Source organism: Pterocles gutturalis, unplaced genomic scaffold (genome assembly GCF_000699245.1).
Source record: "Pterocles gutturalis isolate BGI_N339 unplaced genomic scaffold, ASM69924v1 scaffold20912, whole genome shotgun sequence".
Classification (NCBI taxonomy): Eukaryota; Metazoa; Chordata; class Aves; order Pterocliformes; family Pteroclidae; genus Pterocles; species Pterocles gutturalis.
This window is the reverse complement of record NW_010108461.1, coordinates 40,043-62,139: the sequence shown is the minus strand read 5'-3', so window position 1 is coordinate 62,139 and position 22,097 is coordinate 40,043. Positions and strand designations below refer to the sequence as shown.

General features: G+C 42.4%; 1 protein-coding gene across 1 annotated transcript in view; it reads right to left on the bottom strand.

The window, feature by feature from the left end:
* Positions 1–2,967: 2,967 nt before the first annotated feature.
* Positions 2,968–22,097, bottom strand: part of KMT2C (lysine (K)-specific methyltransferase 2C) — a gene marked incomplete at its 5' end in the record, with an annotated part of 58,618 nt that continues 39,488 nt past the window's right edge. Inside the window, 18 exon segments of the mRNA XM_010072655.1 lie at positions 2,968–4,959; positions 5,210–5,318; positions 5,690–5,763; positions 6,418–6,534; positions 7,417–7,585; positions 7,850–7,992; positions 8,163–8,299; positions 9,361–10,480; positions 12,287–12,391; positions 13,335–13,474; positions 14,064–14,319; positions 14,510–14,664; positions 14,763–14,941; positions 15,729–15,876; positions 16,647–16,788; positions 17,805–17,969; positions 18,414–18,626; positions 20,055–21,740. Coding sequence (XP_010070957.1) covers positions 4,867–4,959; positions 5,210–5,318; positions 5,690–5,763; positions 6,418–6,534; positions 7,417–7,585; positions 7,850–7,992; positions 8,163–8,299; positions 9,361–10,480; positions 12,287–12,391; positions 13,335–13,474; positions 14,064–14,319; positions 14,510–14,664; positions 14,763–14,941; positions 15,729–15,876; positions 16,647–16,788; positions 17,805–17,969; positions 18,414–18,626; positions 20,055–21,740 — 5,151 coding nt within the window.

Sequence of the window (22,097 nt, the reverse complement as noted above, 5' to 3'; positions counted from 1 at the left end):
TTCATTCTGCCTCAGCCCGGATGCTGCTTCAGTGTGTGGAAGCTGCTGCAGAAGAGAAAAGCTGCTCTTACCCAACGTATTTTTTCTCAGCCCTGTTGTGTATCACGCCCCAGCGACCTGCCTTCCCTGGGAACGTGCAGCTCAAACGTCAGCAGCATCAGGACAGCCTTGCCCTTTCGCTTGGGCAGCAGAAACATTTTCCAGCTGCACAAATACTCCAGCATCCAGTTATTGACATTTGGGCAGCGTGAGGCAAATAATGATTACGTTGGAGTAATTATAGACCCGTGTCTACCTGCAGAGAGGAGAGAGTCACTTGTGACAGATTGTGTTTGGTCCTTCAGCAGTCTGCCTGGCAGCCACCCTGGGAGGAGAAGCGCAAGAGGAAGAAAACGAGCAGGTAAGAGCGGTCCCTTGCTGCTGTGCAGCTTCTTGGCTCGTTCATCAGTCGTGGAAGCAGAGTCACGGGCAAGGAGGAACCGGGTAAGCGGGGTTTAATTGTAAACCAGAACAACTGGCTGAAGTGGAAGTTCTTCCAGATAAAGCATTGCGATGGGAATAACTGAGACACCAGCCAAGTTTCTTCCTGCCAACGAAAGTCTCTTCAAAACAAGCCCATCTCCCTTCAGCAGCTGTATGTCAGCGGGGGCCTGCGCTGCACACCTCGCTGTGCCAGGCAGCCCTTGTGGGGGCTCCTGGTCTTGAAATCATTTCCCAAATCACTGTTGCAGGGCAGTGCAGCACTGCCCGGCCTTTGGGGCTGGAACAGATCCGTGTCCGCTCCCAGCAGCCTCCAGCTGAACCCTGTCAGCGGCAGCGAGGGCGGTGTAAAACCAGGCAGCACAGTGTGCGGCCAGCTGGAGAGAGGGGGCTTGTTGGTTGGTCAGTTGGTCGTTACACCAATACCTGCTTCCTCCAGTTGGGGCTTTTGTATGTGGAGTTAATTCCAGTCCTTGTTGGGGGTGAAAGGGTGGGCTGCAGGTTTTTTTGCGCCCGTCTGATTAACCCCAACTGCTCCCACCAGCGAGTGAAGCGGCAGCGGGTGCTGGTACAGCTGCTCCCAGCTGTGCACCCGGCTCTCCTGTAGGCTGTGAGGTTTGTTTTGGCTGGCACAGGGGCTGCGCAGTAGCCTTGCTCGGCCTTTTTTCCTGTGGCCTGGATGGTGTCTTTTTAAAAAATAACAAAACCTCAAAACCCAAACAAATCCTCAAACAGGCAAAGCAGAAGCTTGCTTTATTTATGCTCTGAGCCTGCTGCTGCAGAGAATTTTTGACCTTTAGCTTGTGGTGAGGAAATTTGGAGGCTGCTGTCAAAAACAGCTCCGTACACGTGGTCTGTAAGCCTGCAATAATGGGAACACAGCATTGACAAACCACAGTTGCAGCTGAATTGTTCCTTAATATAAAGAAGATAGATATTCTGCCTGACTCTTGTAGAAGTAATACACCTTTAGTTTTTTTTAAATTGTTGCTATTCACGTTTGCAGCAGTGGGTGCGTGGGCCTGGGTCTTCAGCCGGTTTGTGGGGCTGGGCTGAGCCCTCCCATGCAGGTGGTGCCGTACGGCCTCTGCACGCCCAGCCGCTGCAGGACCCTGAGCTGGGCTCCAGGAACAGATGGAGGCGATGGCATTTGGGACAGTGTCAGTTGTTTCTGCAGTGAATTTTTTTTTTTTTTTTTGGCCAAAGCCATATCTGTTCAGTGCTGCAGCCCCGCAGCTCCGTCATCGCAAGTAAAATTTGAAGAAGCGAGGGTTATAAATTTTTCCTGATGACATGCAGTCTGAATCAGTTGACAGTTCCCAGCTAAGGCCCTGCACGGGCTGCCTGGGATTAGGTGGAAATTCAGTTTTCTTCCTGGCTGTGAGTGACTGCTCCCAGCTGACCCTTGGAAATTTGGCTGAATAGTTAGAAGATAAGGAAAAGCCCTATCCTGAGTTACAAGCTGTTGCAGCACTCAGTTTGTCATTGTCACACTGAGAAATGCATTATTTGTAAAAAAACTCTGCCTGGGACTCATTTTTAAGCTTTTGTGTCAAACAGTTCCATCTTGATGAGTCACGGAGCTGGCAGTGTGGCTGACAGCCCCCCTGAGCGTGGCTTTGCCTCGTGGCTCATTTCTTCCTCGTTTCTGAGGTTGGCCTCCCTGTGCTGCCCTGGGTGTGTGCCCGGGTGCAGGTGGGCATTTGGGAGCGAAGCACAGCTCCACACCAGCTGCCCCCACAGCCAGACCCAGGGCTGGGCTCAGACTTCACACCCCCCATCCGCCCCCCCCGGATGCTGGTCTTCCAGCAGCCACCAGCCCTGATATAAATAAGTAACCCTGGAGAACAGCCTGGGCCTGGCTGCTTCCCTGCGATAATCTCAGAGACTTTTCTCAGCCTTGACCCAGCACTGAGGTCGTGATGGAAATGGCTCTGGTGTCGGGCAAGCTCATGGCACCCGGCGCCTGGTTTCACCCCGCACAGCCCCTCGCTCAGCCCCCGCCCCAACCAAAGGAGGCTGGGGGAGAGCCTTGGAAGGGTGAAAGTGTTGAAACACAGGCGTTGAGATAAAAACATTTTAGAAGGGAAAGCAAAAGCCATGCCCCCAGGCAAAGCAAAATAAGGAATTCATTCCTTGCTTCCCCTTGTGCCTGGGGCTGTAACTGAACATCCTCCACGCCCCACATCTTTGGGGCAGCTGTCCTGGCTGTGTCCCCTCCCAGCCCCTTGCCCAGGGCAGCAGGAGCGGCCGCAGATCCTCGAGGTGCTGTGAGCACCGCTCTGCAGTCACTAGACCATCCCTGTGTCCCCAGCACTGCTCTCAGCACAAACTGTAGGGTGCAGGGTGCATGGGAGAAGAGGGGAACACAAGTGCTTCTTGCTGAGGGAAGCAGACACTGAAATCCTGAAAGAACTAGAAGACAGACACCTCAAATGAAACCAGGAGGATATCATTTATAGATGTAAAATATTTTTATTTGTAAATGCTGATCTTCTAAATCTGTTTCCACAATTCCAAAACCCATAACACTCTGTATACTTCAAAAAATTCTTTTTTTTTTTGTGTTGTTTTTTTGTATTTTTTTTGCCAACATTAGATACTATTATACAGAACAGAAAAAACTGTAGGACAAATACTGGTAGGATGTTGGAATATTGTACAAGAGAAGAAAAATATTCAAGAAACAATTTCATACAGCTATTTATCAAGAGAAAAATATATACAATTGATTTATTCTGTAAGATAAAAATACATCATGCCATATACATTACAAGTTCAGAACTGTATTACTGAATATACCAACAGTTTACAGTCCACTTTAATTGTGCACACAAAAAAAAAACTTCATTTTTTTTATATTTAGCCTGTGAAGTGTCAGTACCAGAATTTTAAGTACAAAATAATAAGCTAACCTGGTTCAAAATGCTGATTAAGTTTCTACAAGCAAACACAAAACAGTGTTTATTTTTTTAAAGAAATGTAAACAAAAACAATCCATACAAACACATCTTTAAATTACATTTTCCAAAACCCTATTGCCCGAGTCCTGCAGCTGCAAGCACATTACATCTAATTTTTTTTTCCTTGTTTTCCTTTTAAGAAGGCTATCGTATCAGACTTAAGCTCCAACTACACGATTCTATGCTGTTTACATGATTTACTGTAGGCTGAACAGTCCCCTAATCTTGACTACTTTTGCTGAAGAAAAAAAAACAAAACTGTGTCCAGCCTCTATTTTGGGTGGTTTTAGCAGTTATTCACAGTTATCACAAATTGTAAGCACAAAAAACCTGACTTAAGAAATAGGGATGCAACAATATAATACAAATAAAATTAAATCTAAATTACCCAAACATCTACAAAAGTCAGAGTTGTAATATACACGCCCTTCCCAGGCTTAAGGTTTACTTAAAAAAATTCTAATAAGACCACAGTTGAGACTGCTTGAAACATAAAAACCCCTTTTCTCTTTAAATTGAGATTTTGGTTATCCCGTAATTGTAATCGCATGTCTGTGAACACATGAGATCATATTGTAACATCCCTATTGACGATTTATAATAAGCACCCGAACTGCTGCAGAGTCTGGTAGCATTTGGTCAATAACTATTTTCATACTGTATTTTTCTTTCTCAAAATATTTACACTTTTGTACAAAGTAACAGAGTTTTGTTAGTTCTGCAGGTAACAGCAGCAGCTTGGCTTTCTTCTAACTTTCTTTTTAAAAATAGCTTCATTCACTTATTCAATAATAAATACAAAAAGGTTCTCTTATTTTACAGAAATCAAAAACTACAATAAACTGACTCATGGAATCAAGTATTTAAATGTATTTTAGTGCAAGTTATTTTTTCCCTTAGCTCTATCCCTAAGGAAGTCGTTTCAGTACATTCCTTGTTCAGTGGTGTCTACTTTTATTTAAAATTTTTTCTTTAATTAGAGGGCCTGCCCCTTTATCAAATAAGGCTGTGGCCAGCACTTTGGACTTCTCCCTTTCGCTGGTGATTTCAGTCTTACATTCATAGATGCCCACCTGCACGCCCGCAGGTCAGCCATCGGTTCTTTGCCCAAGTTAAACAGTTTCTCCTTAGTGAGCTCAAAAACAAAAGTGCTGGACCGTTCTGTTAACTCAGTTTCACCTCCACGTGTCTGGAAAGTTAGCTTCAGATTTTGCCGGCTTGCTTCTGGTGCTTGGTTTTTTTTTTTCCTTTTTTTTTTTTTTTCTTTTTAAATACTTGTGTAGAAATCTGTACTTCCAGAAGTGATTTTTTTTTTTTTTTTCCCCCCCTTCAAAAAAGGCAACAATTTTCCGTCGACAAAATCAAAATGTGAATCACTTCTTCCTAGGGACAAGCAACCCTCAGAGACAGCAAGGAATGCATTCTAGTTCATCCACTTTCGGCAGTTTACAGCTCCACAGTGACATGGAATCTTGTGCTGGTCATCTTCAAAATCAAACTTATAGTCATAGCAAAGCTGGAAGGAGATGCAGGAGAATGGTTATGGAACAGCTGGGATTTAGCGCAGCTTTCCTCGTACCTACAGGCTAAAGAGCAAAATACGCTGCAGGCTGCAAGGGTAGGAACTGGCACAACTTAGAATGAAAGAAGGGAAGGGAAGGAATCCTCTCCCCCACCCCAGCACAAACAGGTTCTACTGGCCGAAGAAATCACTTAAGTATCTAGAAATTAATGCAAACTGCAACAGGGAAGTAAAACCGCCCTACCTCCTCCCCTTTCTGGATTCTCCTGCTGGAGCTAATGATAATTTTGTGTCCTCTCTCGAAAGTGACCACCTCAGCCACGCAGTTCGGCGCACACGAATGGTTGATGTACCTGTGAAAACACAGTTAGCGGAAGGTAACCTTTAGAGAAAACGCATCCCTTGAGGCAAATCTTAAGCAAACCTTGGAATGACCTTAGCTTCAGGGGCACACTGACTTTCCAGATATAATTATATTACTCTGTACTTGTTTCTTTACCTAGAAAATGTCAGAAAAGATAAAGCATTAAAAAAAATTCCATCCTTTCTCTGTAGCTGCCATGAAACATGATCGCAGTGGAATAGTCTGAAGACTGAATGTAGCAGCTCAGAGAATAAAGGCCACTGAGAAACCCACAAACTCGAGTCCCTCGCACCAGCCCCAGGCCAGGGCACGGGGCCGACTCCCCAGAAGGAGGTCAGAGCTCTCTGCAGAGCCACCCACCTGGCAGGGCCTCCCGTCAGGGTGGCATCGATGACGTGGTCATTGTCAATGCGGAACATGTACACGCCGCGATTCTGAAAAACAGAATTGGAAAAAAAAACGCCTCTTGTAAATTTTATATAATTGACAATAATTAAAATGAAGCAGCAACGTGGGGCACCTCCAAGTGTCCCTCTACATTCGGGACCAGACACTGCTGCTGGCTCACGAGGGACAGCGTGGGTCACGCGCGTCACCTTGCACATGTGACAGTGCCCTCACCCTCACTGAGGGACGAGGGGATGGACGGGTCACCAACGTGGATCTCTGCCTCCAGCAGTGTGCTAACAGCTTCTGCGCTGCCTTTCATCTCTGATCTTAAAGGGCTTCACAAATATGTACTAACTCATAACTGTGATGAGTTACACAAAGGAAGTTGCTTTAAATTTAAAGAAGTTCTCATTAAAAATTGAGGTCTTGACATCCGTGTCAGAGCTGTCTCCTCGTCCTCGGGGACAGAGGACCTACCTGCCTGCCTGGGGTGCTGTGAGATTTATTAAACATTTACTCTGATCCTTTGATAAGATACACTGCAGACTCCTCTGGCTCTATTTTTACCTTACTTAATTTATAGCACTGCAGAAAATAGGAATCGGGGGACCCAAATTCATCAAACAGGAGAACAGCATTTGTTTTGTCATATGAACATTGGAAAGGGGAAAGAAATAGCGAACAGACAGCACCCATACCTGAGATTCATAAAGCTTCTCCTTCCTGTTCGCTACCTCATTCCGGATAATCGTTCCGATATATTCAATGACCATAGTGTGCTTCTCAATGTCTCTAGCAGCATATAAGCCCAGGCCCTACAAAAAACACATAGTGATTTAGCATTCTGTAATCAATTTACATTTACGCTGCACTGCTCACCGTGCCCCAAAACCATTTCCTGAAGAAAATCATGAGAAAAGTAAATTACCCAGAAAAAATGAAACAGCACAGGTAAGTGACAGCCCAGAGGAAGAACCCAGCTTCACATTCACTCTTCAAGATGCAAGAAAACATACTTGGCTTTTGTCTGGGTGAGAAACCTTCTCTTATACCTCTGACACCTGACTGTAACGAATATAAATTCACTGAAAAATAAAGCGGGTCTTACAAGAATGCTGAAACCTAACAGGAATGCAACCGCACAGTTAAATCCAACCTATAACAGACAACAACTCTGCTCATGCACAACAAGATCCATTAATTACAAAGCTTTTCCAAAATAGTCCCTGGAGCACAACCACCAACAGAATTACAGAAAGCAACACGTTTATTATTTTTATGAATGCAAACAAGTACTGAACTCTTCATGCTGGTCTCATAGTGATTTGCTCAGTGTGGTCTGATCATGTCACACTTCCACTGTATATTTGTATTTTTATGAAATTTTACAAAGTTTTTGAGAAATATGTTAAAAAGCCCCCAAAAAACTTTAAAGAAACTTTTTCTGGATGACTTCTTTAACAAATGAATTTTTACAGTATCTATGATAAGTAGAAAGAAACCATACTTAAGTCTATGGAAGTGATCTGCCACATAAAAATGGTCAATTTTGGGATGAGACTCGAAGGAATTCTGCAATTGCTATAGTTTCCATTTTCTAAAATATAAATTTTATTAAAATAGCTCCATATAAAATATATGAAATATAAAATTTTTATATAAGAATAAATACTTTAAATACTTTTACATATACTGACCTGAATACGAGAGCGAGCTAGATACACGTTGGACTTCCATTCAGTTTTCATTTTGCGGTACTGAGAGGACTTGGAATGGACGAACTGCTTACTGTAAGGCGCGTTCAGCTCTCCCGTAACGGTGCTCTGAAATGACTTCGATGTGCTGGTGCTGTTTAAGGTGTGAGGCCTGTAGGAATTGGGCATGTAACAAGAAAGAATACAAGAAAAAACTGAAGATTTCTCTGAAAACAGCCACAAAACCCATTCAAAATTCTTTTAGACATACAGACACTGAAAGCCAGCTAGCGGAGACGACAAAGCGATTCTCTGATTTGGGCATGCACATACACAGCCAAAGACGACAGGGTTTGTAAGCAGCAGACGAAAGCACAAATAACCCAAAGCAGCCTATAAACCCTGGGCTGTACTATGTGAAATTAAAACAAAATACCTTAACACAAACCTCTTGACATGGGTACTCATTTTAGGCTCGGCACGGGCACAGCCCGTGGGGTTGATGGCAAGAGGGAGTTCCATTAAGGGGTTTCGGCCATAGCGGAAAGTGTAGTTCTCGCAGGCCTCAACCCCTGGCAGCTGCAAAAAAACAGAGAAAAAAGAAAAAAAAATCCAAGTAATTATACGTTAATCATGTGTAACAAAAATATTTACTTTTCCACACTGCTTCCTGTTCCCCTTCTCACGTGTATATGCGATATCCGATAATTTGGGGTGATCCAGCAAGACCTGGGGTGGTGAAGACTCACCGATTCAGCAATCCTGGCCACTGCAGAGACTGTCAAACCAAAGAGGTCTTCACCCTTCAAATAGCCGGGAAACAGCTGGAGCATTTCAGATTCTTTTCTAACAGAAGCAACGGGCTCCAAGATTTTATCCCACACACCTACATAACCACACGGGAAAGAATTACAGGGATCAGAAAAATAAAAAGTCTATTTGTGCTGGTTTTAAAACACATGCCTGAGGGTATCAGGAACCAGAAACCAATACTGGAAAGGCATTTTCTCCTTGACTGCATACACAAACATGCCAGTGTTTAAAAAGCGAAGCAGGGAATCATTTGATGAGTTGCTATTTTGTCCTGAACAAATCCCAAACAAGCACAACATTCCTACTGCACCCTTGATTCTGGGGCATAAAGCGTTTCGTCTTCGCAGCATGGAACCTTCAGTCCTCTGACAACAGGAACATACCGAGATTGCCCTAGGAAAGCTGCACAGAAGTAAAATTTTTTAAAGATGAACTATATATCCTATTTCCATTGGTGGATTATATTCAGCACTCAGTTGAACGAGGGCAAGTCCCCCGGCAGTGGGTTGACTGGACAGAGGCGGAGTTACCAGCACTTGCAGCACGAAGGGGTTGAGACCTGGAGGGTCAGAGGCCCCCTGCACATTCACAGCCAGGTTCCTAAATCCTGCCCCGGCCTTCACGGGCTAACACAGTGCTCCTCACCCTGCCAGAGACAGCATCAATTCACAGCCAGGTTCCTAAATCCTGCCCCAGCCTTCACGGGCTAACGCAGTGCTCCTCACCCTGCCCCGAGAACACCGTGGTCAACCCAACTGTCCTTTTAGTGAGTACTGCTTCAGCACAGGTGATTTAATTGAGTAATGAAATTGTATTTAAACAAAGTCACTTTTCATGAAAGGGAACCTACGCTGACATTCCTGCTATTTTAGTTCATTTTCAATGCTCAAGCCTGGGTCTTCTCTGGGAACTTGTAACAAGTCTTCTTATCTGCAGCTTACACAATTTCTGCAAAGGTGGCCTCAATCTTCACGGCGTATGAAAAATGGGCCCTGGAAGCTCACTCTAAGCATTATATCAGAACGGTGTCTGCAATGTTTATTTGAAACATATAGCATTCATCTGGTAAGTATCAGCAGTAACAAAATAAACAGCAAACCCACAAAAGTCATGACCTTAGTTCACAACATTTACCTTTTGGTGTTGTGTCAGTAAGGACCAGATCTTCGTGGCCTTGCTCCACAACCTTGATGACAAATAACGGAAGCCCGTCCTTCTCCTCAATCGAACAGAGATAGCGACAGCGCCTGTTGGCGTACCTCATGCTCCAGTACAACCGGCTGGCCTCATAACCCACGGGGAAGAGTGCTTTGGAGGAGTGGAAGGCCTGCATCTGCTGCGGCAGCAGCTGACCAACAGCGTGGAAAATCAGGCTCCCCACACGGAAAGTGTGGTCCCGTTCTCCTCGCTGAACGATGCTGGCGATCTGCCGCACTTCGTCACGCTGAACGTAGACTCTCCTAAAGACCGCAAAGTAACTGAGTTCTTGCTCATGAGTTCCCTTTGGTTTGTGCATGGGGCAAAGCATGGTCTTGTCTTTAAAAAACATGCATTGTGCTTTAATGGCACAGGTAAAGTGATAAATGTTGGTGCACCTTAACCTGTGACAACCGCTGGTGGCACCCATTTTGTGACAAAACATGCATTTCATTTGCAAGCCTCTGCGCAGCGCTAGTTCCACGTTTATTAAGGCACCAGCTTGTGTCTCGTAGACTTCTGTAGACCAAAGAGCGCAGTTCAAATGGACCCAAAGGTCTAAATCCAGGTTAAGAAGCCTTGCTGGTCCATCAGTTAATCCATCACCTTCCTCGTGACAGAAGCAACATTTCCTATAGTCTTTAGGCACAGGATCTGGTTTAAGGGTAGTGCCCAGTTTTTTAAGAAATTCATCTATTTCTTCTTCACAAGGAGGTTTGAAAGATCCTTTAGGAATCACAATCTGAATGCTCCACTTTTTCCATTTCATTCCTTTCCATTTCTTACTTGGAGGCCGACAGTCATCCAGACTGCTGTGTATTGCTTTTAACCTCGGTTTTAGCTTCACCGTTACCTTGAGTTCATCCGGCTTTGCCTCTACCTTGGCTGCTTCGAACGCAGGGGGGAACATGATGGGGGGTGATGACGGCGGAGAAACTTTCTCCTGCAACTGAGGCAGACAGTGGACATCCAAAGCGGAGATGTTGTTGCTGTACTGATGGAATGCTTTCGGCGGCCTCTCCTTCATCGGTGACTGTGGCAAAGATGGAACTGATTCCTGATAAATCAACAGAGGAGTCTTAAGAAAAAAAAATCCCAAACCATGAACCATTAAAGATCTCTTTGAAACACTGCCAGGTCAGAATTGCAGCGGCTACTCAGAAAATCATGATGCAGCAACAGAGAAAGATGGAATTACCCTGACTGATGTTATCACAGCTTGTGCCAGGTTACAGAGCACAAAAGTTCTCCTAGTCAAACACAGAAGAAAAACAAATAATCCTTTGTCCAAGTTTGAATGAAAAACTACTCAACTGCCCCAGGCAAGGTACCTGTCAGATTTAGTTCCTGGGTTTTTTTCAGAAGTTCTGATACAACACAAAATAATCTTAAAATATAGGTCACAGAATTAATTTAAAGAATAAAATTTTTTTATTTAGTAGAAGGGGAAGATTGGGAAATAATGCCACGTATTTTTCCTGGAAACAAGGGAGGAAGAAATTCCTGCAGGGCTCGAGATCAGTCCTACACCTCGAGGCCTTAACTACCGAGTGACAGTAAACAAGAATTCTACCTGCAGAGATTTGTTAAAAAAAACATGAGAAAATAAGAACAATAAAAGAAGTTTAGATTTAAATGTGCTTAATGTGGTTTGTATGATTAATCTTGAAAGAGTAAATGAAAGGATCAAGAGGATGAACATGACATTTAATTAACTTAATTATGCACATGCTGATGCACTTGTGCAGAATGTCGCCCTGTTTAAATACGGGCAAAGTGAGCTACACGGGACACTAAAAGGATGTGGATGTAAACACATTTATCTTCTCCTCCAGGTTGGATTTTTTAAATTTCTTTTCAAAAGTAGGATGCATTCAAAGGAAGGCTGTGTATTCTACAGCAGATACAGGACTATGAGAAAACATTAATTAGGTAATGCTTAAAGCACGTGGCCTGTTCTGTCCACTGGTTTAGGGGAAAAAGGTGCGTGTGAACTAGAAAAAAGTAGAAGCCAAGCTAGTTAAAAGAAGTTCTCAAAAAGTTTTATATATGAGAAAATAAACTTATCAGGATCATTTAGTCTGGAATCAGGACTATTCCATTTTAATGATTAAATGAACAGGGATAACTGTAAGTTATCTTCCTCTGAAACCTGGGACACAGCAAGAAACAACACCCTGTGCAAAGTGCAGAGTTTCTCTGAGTTCTTGTATATCCCTGACAGTGTAGGCAGAGAACTACAGCATACTATTCGGGACTACCTGAGGAAAATCCCTGGCCTAATTCCATTTTAAATTGAACAAGTTTCTTAAAACGTCCTTCTCCAACAATTACAACTTCTTTTTCCTTGTCACCGTCAGTTAGCAGGCTCTTCACTGATGTGTTGGTAATTAATGCTTTACAATGCCAACTTTGCCCAAATAAAGTAACGGAATAAGATTGTTTTTCCAGTTAAATTAAGAAAATAAAAGTCTTTGCAAACTTGCCATTCAGTTATTGCTTGCACAGCTGTCATTTTTTTTACTGTAATAAGCCAAATCAAAATGCAGCAAATAGCCTTCAAAGATGTATTTCTGGGTTTTGCACAACACCCAGAGATGTTAAATGACTCCTTTTTTGAGGACAGCAAAAGGTGGGGACTGTTCTGCCATGGATCTGTCAGACAGAGGGTTCTGCAAATACGAATTTCACTCCATGCTGCTGGTTCAGAATCCCAACATCCAAATACAGAACAATTCCTTTATAAACCTTTAAAATAAAGTATAAACCTCCTGCTTCTCCCCCACACCCCCTCATGTCTGTTCTTCAGAAAATAGCTGCAATAATTCCGGCTCACTAGGGTCTACCAGAATTTGATACTTACTTTGTTCTCTGAGTTTTTTGCTTGCACAGCTGCCGAATAAAGAACAAAGCAGTTGTTGCTACAGAATACAATGTCCTTCATTTTATCAGAGCCTTCTTGGGAATCCTGGGAATCAAACATGGAAGATTATCAGAAGTGCAGTTTAACACCATTCTTTACATCGTAAGTGTAATAAAACAAGTCTTCCAATCTGTCTAGAAACTCTTTATTTGTAGAACATTTGTGAAATAACGAGCGATACCGTGATATAAATACATGATTATTTGACAGATCTAACGTTACCACCACCTACAACCTTGTCCTTCAGCACACTTCTTGCCTTTAACAGAAGTTTAACAATCCAAATAAAACATTCTATACCATGCACCCATCTGCTCCATAGGCACGCTTGCAAAGTAAAATCCATTTTCTTTTGACAAAAGAACGTCTCATTTCAGCCTAATCAAAGACAGATCGTACTGTTTTATCTACTGATCCATCTGCAAAACATTACTGGGAATGCAGTGCGTCTCTGCCTACATGAACCCATTACTGCTGGATACAAATTTGGATGGTATACCTTTGTTACATAATTATCTCAAGCTCGTTCAAAGTGCAACGGTACTTTTGAATGAATGACAGCTCCCAATGCAAACACAAGAGATGGAGACTGCAATCTGATTCCTGCTCAAGAAAAGTACACATCTTCTTGCTCTTACAGCACTTCCTGATGGGGCAATATGGCGTTGCCTCACAAATAAGTTCTTTTTGAAGTAAGGTCCCTGAAGTGGTCATGGAAAGAGGTTTGTAGTGGAACTTAGGAAGCTGCCAAGTACAGGACCTATTTTATGAAATTTACTGAAATTCATTTTCTGTAAGTAACACCTTCGACATTTCTTATTTGTACTACAAATGGGTTTCAATGTCCCATCCTGAAGTAGGACACAGAGAAGGGAGACTACAAAGGAACTTGGAAGTCGTATCAGCTGGCATGGCATGCGGTAGCATCTGTTGCCTTCGTTTGCTTGTTGACCATTACATGCAAGAAACGATACTTCCACGGCAGTACCTGCTTGAGGAAAGGCAGGTCTTTGAAGGACTTCCGCACACCGCTACCAAGAACCACAACTTTGCAGTGGGAGCACCATCGAGGTCTCAATGCTGAGCCTTCTGCAACATTTTGATTGTGATCCTTATAGCCAGCTAGACCTAGAAAATACGTAAGTCTGTTAGAAGCTGTATCAGATTAAACCAAACTTATGAGAAGTCATAGTATTCTTCAGTGGTCTAGAGGAGCAAAATCCTCCTAGATAGGGCACATAAGGCAAGCTTTAAACTACGCTCTGGTGGGGAAATTGTTTAATCCAGACCAAAAACAACTGTGCAAACAAGAAGGCAAAAATACATTCTTGTGTAAGAAATGAATACCTAAACCAACACAGGAAGGCATGCTTAAACAACTGTGTCAGGTTTTCCAGCATAGAAACAATCCTTCTGAATGATGGATTTAAAGATCTGACCGGAACAAAACCCCTAATAATAGTGGGTACTACTGGACAAAATAGCTCACTGACAGTGATGAAGATAACACAACAGAAATCAGAGATGGATCAGACCTATTAAATTACGGTCATTGGGAGCAGGTCCACATGTACTTATCGCATAAGAAGAGAGAAGTATTATTTAGAACAAGAATTAATTATTTCGTTCTAGAGCATGAATCGAGGCTGACATGCCTTAGTACTGACTCATTTAAAATTCCAGTACTGGAAACTTGAAAGAACGAATGCCCACTCACCGTTGCTGTTTGCAGGAAAGGGCACGTTAGACTGCTTCGGCCCGTAAGGCCCGACAATCCTGGCAGGTCCCACGGATCCTGCCTGAGGACCCTGAAGCAGTAAGTGTTGCCTGTACTCCACAGGTGGGTTCACTCTGTGACTGTTGGCGGCCGCTGCCATGGAGGATGGGACATCTGGAGCGTTACTAACCTCGTAACTGTTGGGAATTCTGACGTGGAGCAGGTTGGAGAATGCTGCTACAACGCTACTAATGTTCTAAAAACAATAACAAAAACATATCTTTGTTTTCATCAGCCAGGCAGCAAGACAGCAATAATATAAATTATTAGAAGATTACAACAGCTGTTTTATTATACTATGCTATAACCCCTTCAGATTCACTATATATAAAATATATTAACTGCTGTTGCATTTTATATATGTAACACAAGCTTATTTCTTTTACCTCGGCAGCTGTGGGATGTAAAGTAATTGCTACAGATATAAGGCCAGATTTAGGACCATTCTGGGATGGTCCAAGCTGAGAGGCAAAGAAGCCAGAACCAGGTAACACTCCTGAACCAGGTTCTGATTTTATATAATTCCTTTTGGCTTCTGAACCTGAAAATAAAACAAATACACCACGTTAATCCTACATGCATGTGAATGCAAACAAAAAAATAAGCCTAGTTCTCATTGTTGCTCTGCTGCACTCTCACCTTTTCCAGTACTGCTAGGTAGGATGGGAATGATGGGGGATGGTACAGGTTCTGGGTTCTCCTCCTTTATGACTGACAAGTCTGGATACCTACTTATTTCCATTCCCACCACACTTTCAGGAGAGGAAGAAGGAACAAAGCTGTCAGGAGTGTCCCTGTCCTCACAGTGATCTTGAACCCTGGAACAAAATCCAAAAAAAGCTGTTTTGGAAACAGTCTAAAAACCTTTGGTAAGCCAAAATTATAAATCATGACAGGGAGCTATCACAACCTTGCTTCTTGCTCCTAGTCATGGAACACAATTACATGGTGGTTCCTTGGGAAAGATACATAAAGAATAACAGCAGCACTAACAAAGCCCAGGCTCCAACACAGAACTGTCTGTTCCCCATGGCTCCATCCACCTGTGTAAAAGGTTCGTATTTAATATTTAAACTTTCTGGTTTAGGTGTACTCACAGGTCTGTGCCTTGTCCACACACAGGCTTGAGTACTTCAGACACCCAACTTTTGGTTAAGGAAGTGAAAGGGAGGCAAAAGGGATGATCTTTGTAGGGCGACTCATGTTCTAGCAAGCTTTTCTCACATGGTAATAGAAACTCAGCAGAGCTGGGGAGTTTTCAGTCTGTCTGACGCTTGCACAGTACAGCTGTCTGGTACAGCAGTCATGCACTGCCACGATACAACAGTACCGTGTTGCTCCAGGAAAAAATATCTATTTATAGTTTTCTTCCATTTTTAAAAGAGCAAGGTAATGACTTCTTAACAATACAGCAGTGGCAGAAATCACCTATTTCACTATGCTACATGTGGAATGCTTAAAGTTAACAATGACAAATAATCCCGTATCATTCTCCGCACTGTGTGGCTGTGCACGATGGATTTTGTTTCTTCCCAGTCTCATCTCCTACTGAAAGTCACAGAATCTGCTCCAAATACCTATTTGAAAAAGTCAAGAAAAACCTACCTTAACTCCTCCTGATTGTTGTGAGGTGGTGTTGGAAGCGAAGCAGGAACATCCACAGTTTTAGGGCCCTGAGCCATTGCTCTTGCTAATAAATCGTCTTGTGGTCTGAAGGGCAACTGGAGCTGCTTTGGTCCCAGCGCTTTGGTAACTGCAACCAGAAATGCACAGCACAGTGAGACATCTGTACAGATCTTCTACTGACATACAGGCTGTGTACTGGGGTATCGGTGGCTCCCTGATACAACCACAGCATTACACCAGATGGCAATACCACTTTCACCCACTTGTAGTGCAGAAAATTTTGATTGTTCATGATTAATCTCCCTACTGACAAAAACCTGAAAATTCTGAGCAAAAAGGGCTCAAAAGGCTTTTGAGTGTGCCTTCTTCCTGTATGAGAAGACTTAAAAAAAAAAAAAATTAAAAATCAGGAACTTTTTAACAACAAAAGAAAAGGGTTTGGAAAAAAGGATTTTAATTACTGAACAGTCCTTACGAAAAAGCAGTATAAAGTTTTACTTACTAGAGAGAAAGTTTAGTTTGACCAAATTACAAGCATCAGAAAATACATACAGACTACATACAGAGCCTGCTGAGGATACATTTTGGGGAGACTCCTTTCGAGCTCACTCAACTAACTGGTTAGTCATTTGCAGTGGAAATAAGGTTTTCTTTGTCATTTCGCAAGAGTGCTTCTAGCTCTCAACATGTTTTTAAATGGGAAAGGGAAAAGTCTACCATTTGACATTATACTGGTGTAAAATAAAGCTGGATGATAATGATTACAGCCTTAAAGAGTCTAGGCGTTCTGTTTTTTGAGAAGATGACTACAGCAATTGAAAAGTGTCCCAGTTATCTATTTTGTAATTTGACACAAACTTGACCATTTATTACGGAAACAATATGTATTAGTCTTACCATCATGACCTCCTAACATACCAGCCTTGCCAGCAAGCTCTTCAGTGGTTGCGAAGCCATTTACCAACTTCTGGCATGCCACCGGAGGGGGTGTGGGAGGAAGAGAGGCTGGGGGGGTTGGAGGGTTGCTCAGATTGTTCTGCTGCATGAGATTAAAGAACCATCAATCAGCCATGGGACACAGGGTGAAAACTTGCCTTCTTCTAGTACTAGATCATGTAACCCACTCGTACTTTTACACCCAGAGGTAGCACTCATAAGCAGCAGTAGTTAATTCTCAAGTATGTCACCAAATACATAGAAGTCTCTGCTATAAATGACACAATGCTTTGCTTTTCTTATATCAGTGATATTATCAGGAAAATGGTTTACACGAGGAGCACAGAATCATAGAATCATTAAAGTTGGAAAAAGACCTCAAGGATCATCAATGTCCAACTGTTACTTAACTGCCCATATTTTAAACAAAAATTAAATGAGAACTTCAGTATCAGGTCTTGTTGCAGTTATGCCTACAAAGCTAATACCTACTATTCACAGTTGCTGCTAGTTCACATGCTCAGCTTACCTGCCACGTAAGGCTGGAGGAAACATCCCTGTTTTTTAATAAGTTACTAAAGTTTTTATATTATGGTAGCCAAGTAGAAAATTTGATTATGTCTGTTCACTATCTTGCTGCTCTCCCAATATTGCCTGTCTGATCTCAGAGACTGAGTTTTAAATTCTGTGTGTTATCACCTAGTCAACAAACAGAATATTTTGTTGAGAGCTCTCAGCTTCTTAGGGCTTAGCGGACAAATGAGAAAAGTCTATTTCCCATTTAATTCACATTAAGAAATGCTTTCAATGACTTTGCAAAGTACTGAGAACTGAGCCTTTTCTGCTCCGTAAAACTGTAATTAAAATTTTCACTATTTAGCATCCATTTAGCAAAAGGAATACTTGTCGCTTTTAATTAGTTTACAACGCAGTTTCTAGAACTGATTTCCACTTTCAGAGAGTAAAACAACAGTGACTGTTTCACCACTGCACTCTCTACCTAGTCTAGCAAAATAAAATTATTTTCTTCTGGTTGCATAAAAGGCAACTAGCAGTAATATTGCCATGAACTTCTTTTCCCACAGAGAACACACAGTGGAAATCCAGATTAAACTGTACCTTGTAAATGAGCTGGGAGTAGTAATCTGAAGCCCCATCAAGAGTAGCACTACCAAAACTTCCTACAAGACGATTTCCACCATTTAGCTGGCCACTGCCATAGGGAAGAAAGTGTGCAAAGCTCACTCCAATTATTGGTTCCATCAAAGGCAGAAGAGAAAGCTGCTATATTAAAAGAAAAAAAAAAAAAACCACAACTATAACATAGGACCACTGCAGATCTCCAAACACCACTAGAGTGGTTTCTGATTTAAAAAAATAATCGGAATTTATGCACTATCAGAAAACTGTACTGAACACAGGACTCTGTTAAGGAAGGTGGGCCCCTGTTCACTGGAGCCACAGCTCCGGCTCCCTGCCAGTTAAGCCGCCAAGGCTGCCAGAGCTGCCAGGAACTCCATGGCTTTGAGACTACCAAATGCCTGCCACATCAGTAAATCCTCCAAAATGGAATCAAACCAAAACTTTAAATTTCCTAGTTTTATGGAAGTTTTCACTTTCTCCACCCTGTACTCAAAATTCAACTTAATGATCAACTTCATTTCCATCCTGAGAAGTCCACTCTTTCAAGTGTCCTCTTGACGCATTACCCAGCATCTGTGTATCTACCTGTTTTAACTGGATGAATGTATCAGCGTTAGGGTAGATAGCTTGCTTTTCTTCTTCCTCTTTTTTTCTTTTCTTGGACCGAGGAGCTGCTTTCTCTCCCGTCCTCTGAGATCGCTTATTTCTCTGTTTCTTGGTTTCAGGTCCTACATCTGTTCTTTGAAGCTGGCTGTTACTACACCCAAATGCACCTTGCATCTGGTTTCCTGCAGTTTGCTGGTATAAGAAAAGAAAGTGAAGCAGAATTTTTGACATGTTAATATACACTTCATTACATTTACTGCACAATAGTCTAAAGAACATGCACAATACAATAAATCTCATCAACAACAAACCGTATTTTACAGTTTGTTTACTTTGGTATCTGCATGTGCACGCAACCTTAGAGATTCTCACAAGGGAATAATGAAAGGCAGACTTGGTTACAGAAAGAGACGTGTAAGTTAATATAATACAAATGTATTTTGAGGTTAGAAACAAAAACAATATTGGGAAACACTTCTGGATTGTACCACTTGCTTAAATACTTTCAGTATGAATTTGCAAAGCTCTTCTTCACATAAAAGGATAGTTGTGTAAAAGCAATCAGAACGGGACTTGGTAATGCAACAGTGCCAAGCCAAAAGAAAGTCCAATTTATTTTTATCAATTATTATTTTAAACAGCTCTACATGTCTTCTACCGCAAGTACTCTCACAACTGTTCCTGTCTTACATGTTTTAACTGTGCTACTCATAATTACCTTTATTTTTATCAGTCTTTATTAATTTTAAATGTGTTAAAATTTAGTTTGAAGGATGTATTTGGAATTTAGGCAGTCATAAAACAAAACTGAGCAGAGACTAAAAATTACAATAAAACAACCAACAAATCCAAGTATAAAGTATATCCTACCTCCACAGAAAGCAATTTTCTTTAGGTCTGTTTCTGAGAAGCTTATAAATTATTAAATCATATAATGACATTAATATAAAGAATTAATGCTCCCTTCCATTAAAGTAGAATTAATTAGAGAAATAGTCTGTTAACAGAGAAATCCAGCAATTTTAGGAGATTTAACAATTTCACACTTGTAATAAAAATTCTAGAGCATAGCCTCTGCTAAAATTAGAGATAACTTATGATTTTCACAGGCAAAAAACGAGCATGGACTTGGTTCATTCACAGAACACTCCAAAGGGGGCAGCTGCAGGGGTGTGAAGCCCAGCCCTACCCCTCTGCAGAGGCACACAGTCATCATGACTAAGGTGGAGTCACGAAGAAAGGAGCATACCGTATACTGTACAGAAACACACCAGGAGGTGATTAAGAGTCATACTGCAAAATCTTGCTTCTCATCTTGGTAAATATTAGGAAGTGGCATTTTTTAAGACAATTATCTATAGAAAAGCTACTTTTTGCATTTTAATGATTTCTGAATACACTGATCTACAAAGTCATATTAAAACTTGTTCTTTTTGTAACGCGGATGATTTCCTCATGCAGAAAAGGCAGGAAGGAAGGTAAACATTCCTTAAAGCTGCTTATTCTACCCTTGTGCAGGTAGGTTATCTCCCCACCTTTTCACAAATGCCCACTGTAAAGGCACAAACTAGCCTTTGATTGTTGATGACCACCGTATAACAAAACCAGTAACAGGCTCACCATTCCTTCAGCTGGATTCTGCTTCTCTGTTAACTTCTTATCCCCAGAAGCTTCCTCTTCTGTTCGGCCGCTGTTCTCCGATTTCTGATTTAGAAGAGATGAGGACTTCTTATTTTTAAGCAGGTGTTTCAGCAATTCATTCCCTGACTCCCCTTTCGCTGCTGGACCGCCCGCTGGTTGTGCTGGACTCTGAGCCGAAGAAGCAGGCTGTGATGTGACCTTTTCTTCTTCCACCTTAATACTGCTTGGATTTTCTGGTTTAGGCTCAGCTTGACCCGAGCATTGATCAGTTTCTGCCTTTTCTAGTTTAACCTCTTGAATGCTGGTAGGTGTATCTGTTTTAGCCTTTTCAGTCTCTGAATTTACACTCGGCTGTGTCTGTGGCAGACTGCTGTTGGGGAGCTTACATTCCAGCTCTGGAGCGGCCTGGCTTTCTCCTGCGTTTGATGTTGACGGGCCCGTTAACTCCACCGACTCTTGATCGTCTTGAAGACGTGAGAGTTCATTGGGGGTGTTAACTGTGGGGGTGGAGGTAGCATCAGAAATGGTTGGAGTTGATGGTGCAGTTATATCTGAATGTGGAGTTGACGGGGCTTTTAGTGACTCAGCATCATCATCCTTTTTCTTTTTTCGTGTCCTTTTCTTTTTTCCTTTCTCTTCTGGGATTATGTCAGAGTACAGCTGTATGAGAGACTGGCTTGATCCAGGGAAATTTGTTGCCTGGGGCACGCTACTGTCGGAACCACATGGGGCACCACCACTGAGTACTGTAGATGAAGGTACAGCAGAAGGAAACGGAGGCCTGACTTGGTTCTGCGTAAAGGTGGCCCCAGGGAGATTCCCATGAGTTTGTTTTACATTATGGAAATTAGGGGCTCCACCTGGAACAGCAGATGCATCAGGTCCAAAAGTTGTCGGTCCCACTGGCCTTCGCTCACTGCTTTGCATAAAATTTGTGGCAGGAGGCGAGGTCACAGGACCTTGTTGCAGAATTTGCCCCATTTGTTGCTGCTGATGCTGCGGAGACTGCTGAACAGGTCGCGGAGTTTGGATGAAATCACAAGGTAGATCAGAATTAAAGAAAGGTATCTGAGATAAGGACGTTTTGTTATTCAGTTCAGACCCTATCATACCATGCTGTTCTAGTTCCATTCTCTGCTGTAAAGCCCTCTGTCGATCTACCTCCTGCATAAGCTGAATGCGTTGCCGTTCCTGTTGCTCTCTTAAACGCTCCTTTCTTTCCCGCTCTTGAAAACTTTCACTGAAAGGGTTATTGTCCTCAAACTCCACCCTTGGCGGTGGCCCTGACTGTGCAGTTGCATTGGGACCAGGCACAGGAGCTGGTGTACCAGGAGTAATTGGCAACGGTGTCATTGGAGGCTGCATCCTTACTGGATTCATGGAAATATGACTTGCAGGGGCATTTGCAGATTGCCATCCAGATAAATTTGGCATTCTGGTTTGATTGGATTGCCCAGGGATTACCACTGTATGTTGCTGATGCTGGAGCTGCTGTGCCACCATCGGGAAGTTTTGCTGATTCATTGCTGGTGATGTTCCTGCTGGAACCATTTGTGGTTGAGCCTGGACGCCTGGCATTAGAGCGTGGGGTGCCATTCCACACTGCTGCTGCTTGATTCGATATTCCTCAATCAGCTCTGCATGCTCTTTCTGCTGCTTCCGAATCTAAAAATTAAAAAAGTCATTATTCATCTATGACATGTACTGACTATATAAGTAGCATAAAACATGTAACTCACCATTATAATTTCAGTCGACAATGAACCTCAGGCAAAAATAGCATTTCTGCACAGTCTTATTTTCTCTCTCTTCTTAAGACTAAATAGCCATTATTTCATTAGAAATACTATTCATTCCAACATTTTTTTTTTTTAAATATCAGTGCCTCAAAGTTCTAATTACATACCAAGACTGCACTGTGCTAGAGAATATACAAACCTAAACCAAAAGTGATCCTTGTCCTACAGATCTTATCACCCACGCACAGGACAAAAGTTGAGAACAGGTAGGAAAAAGGAAAGA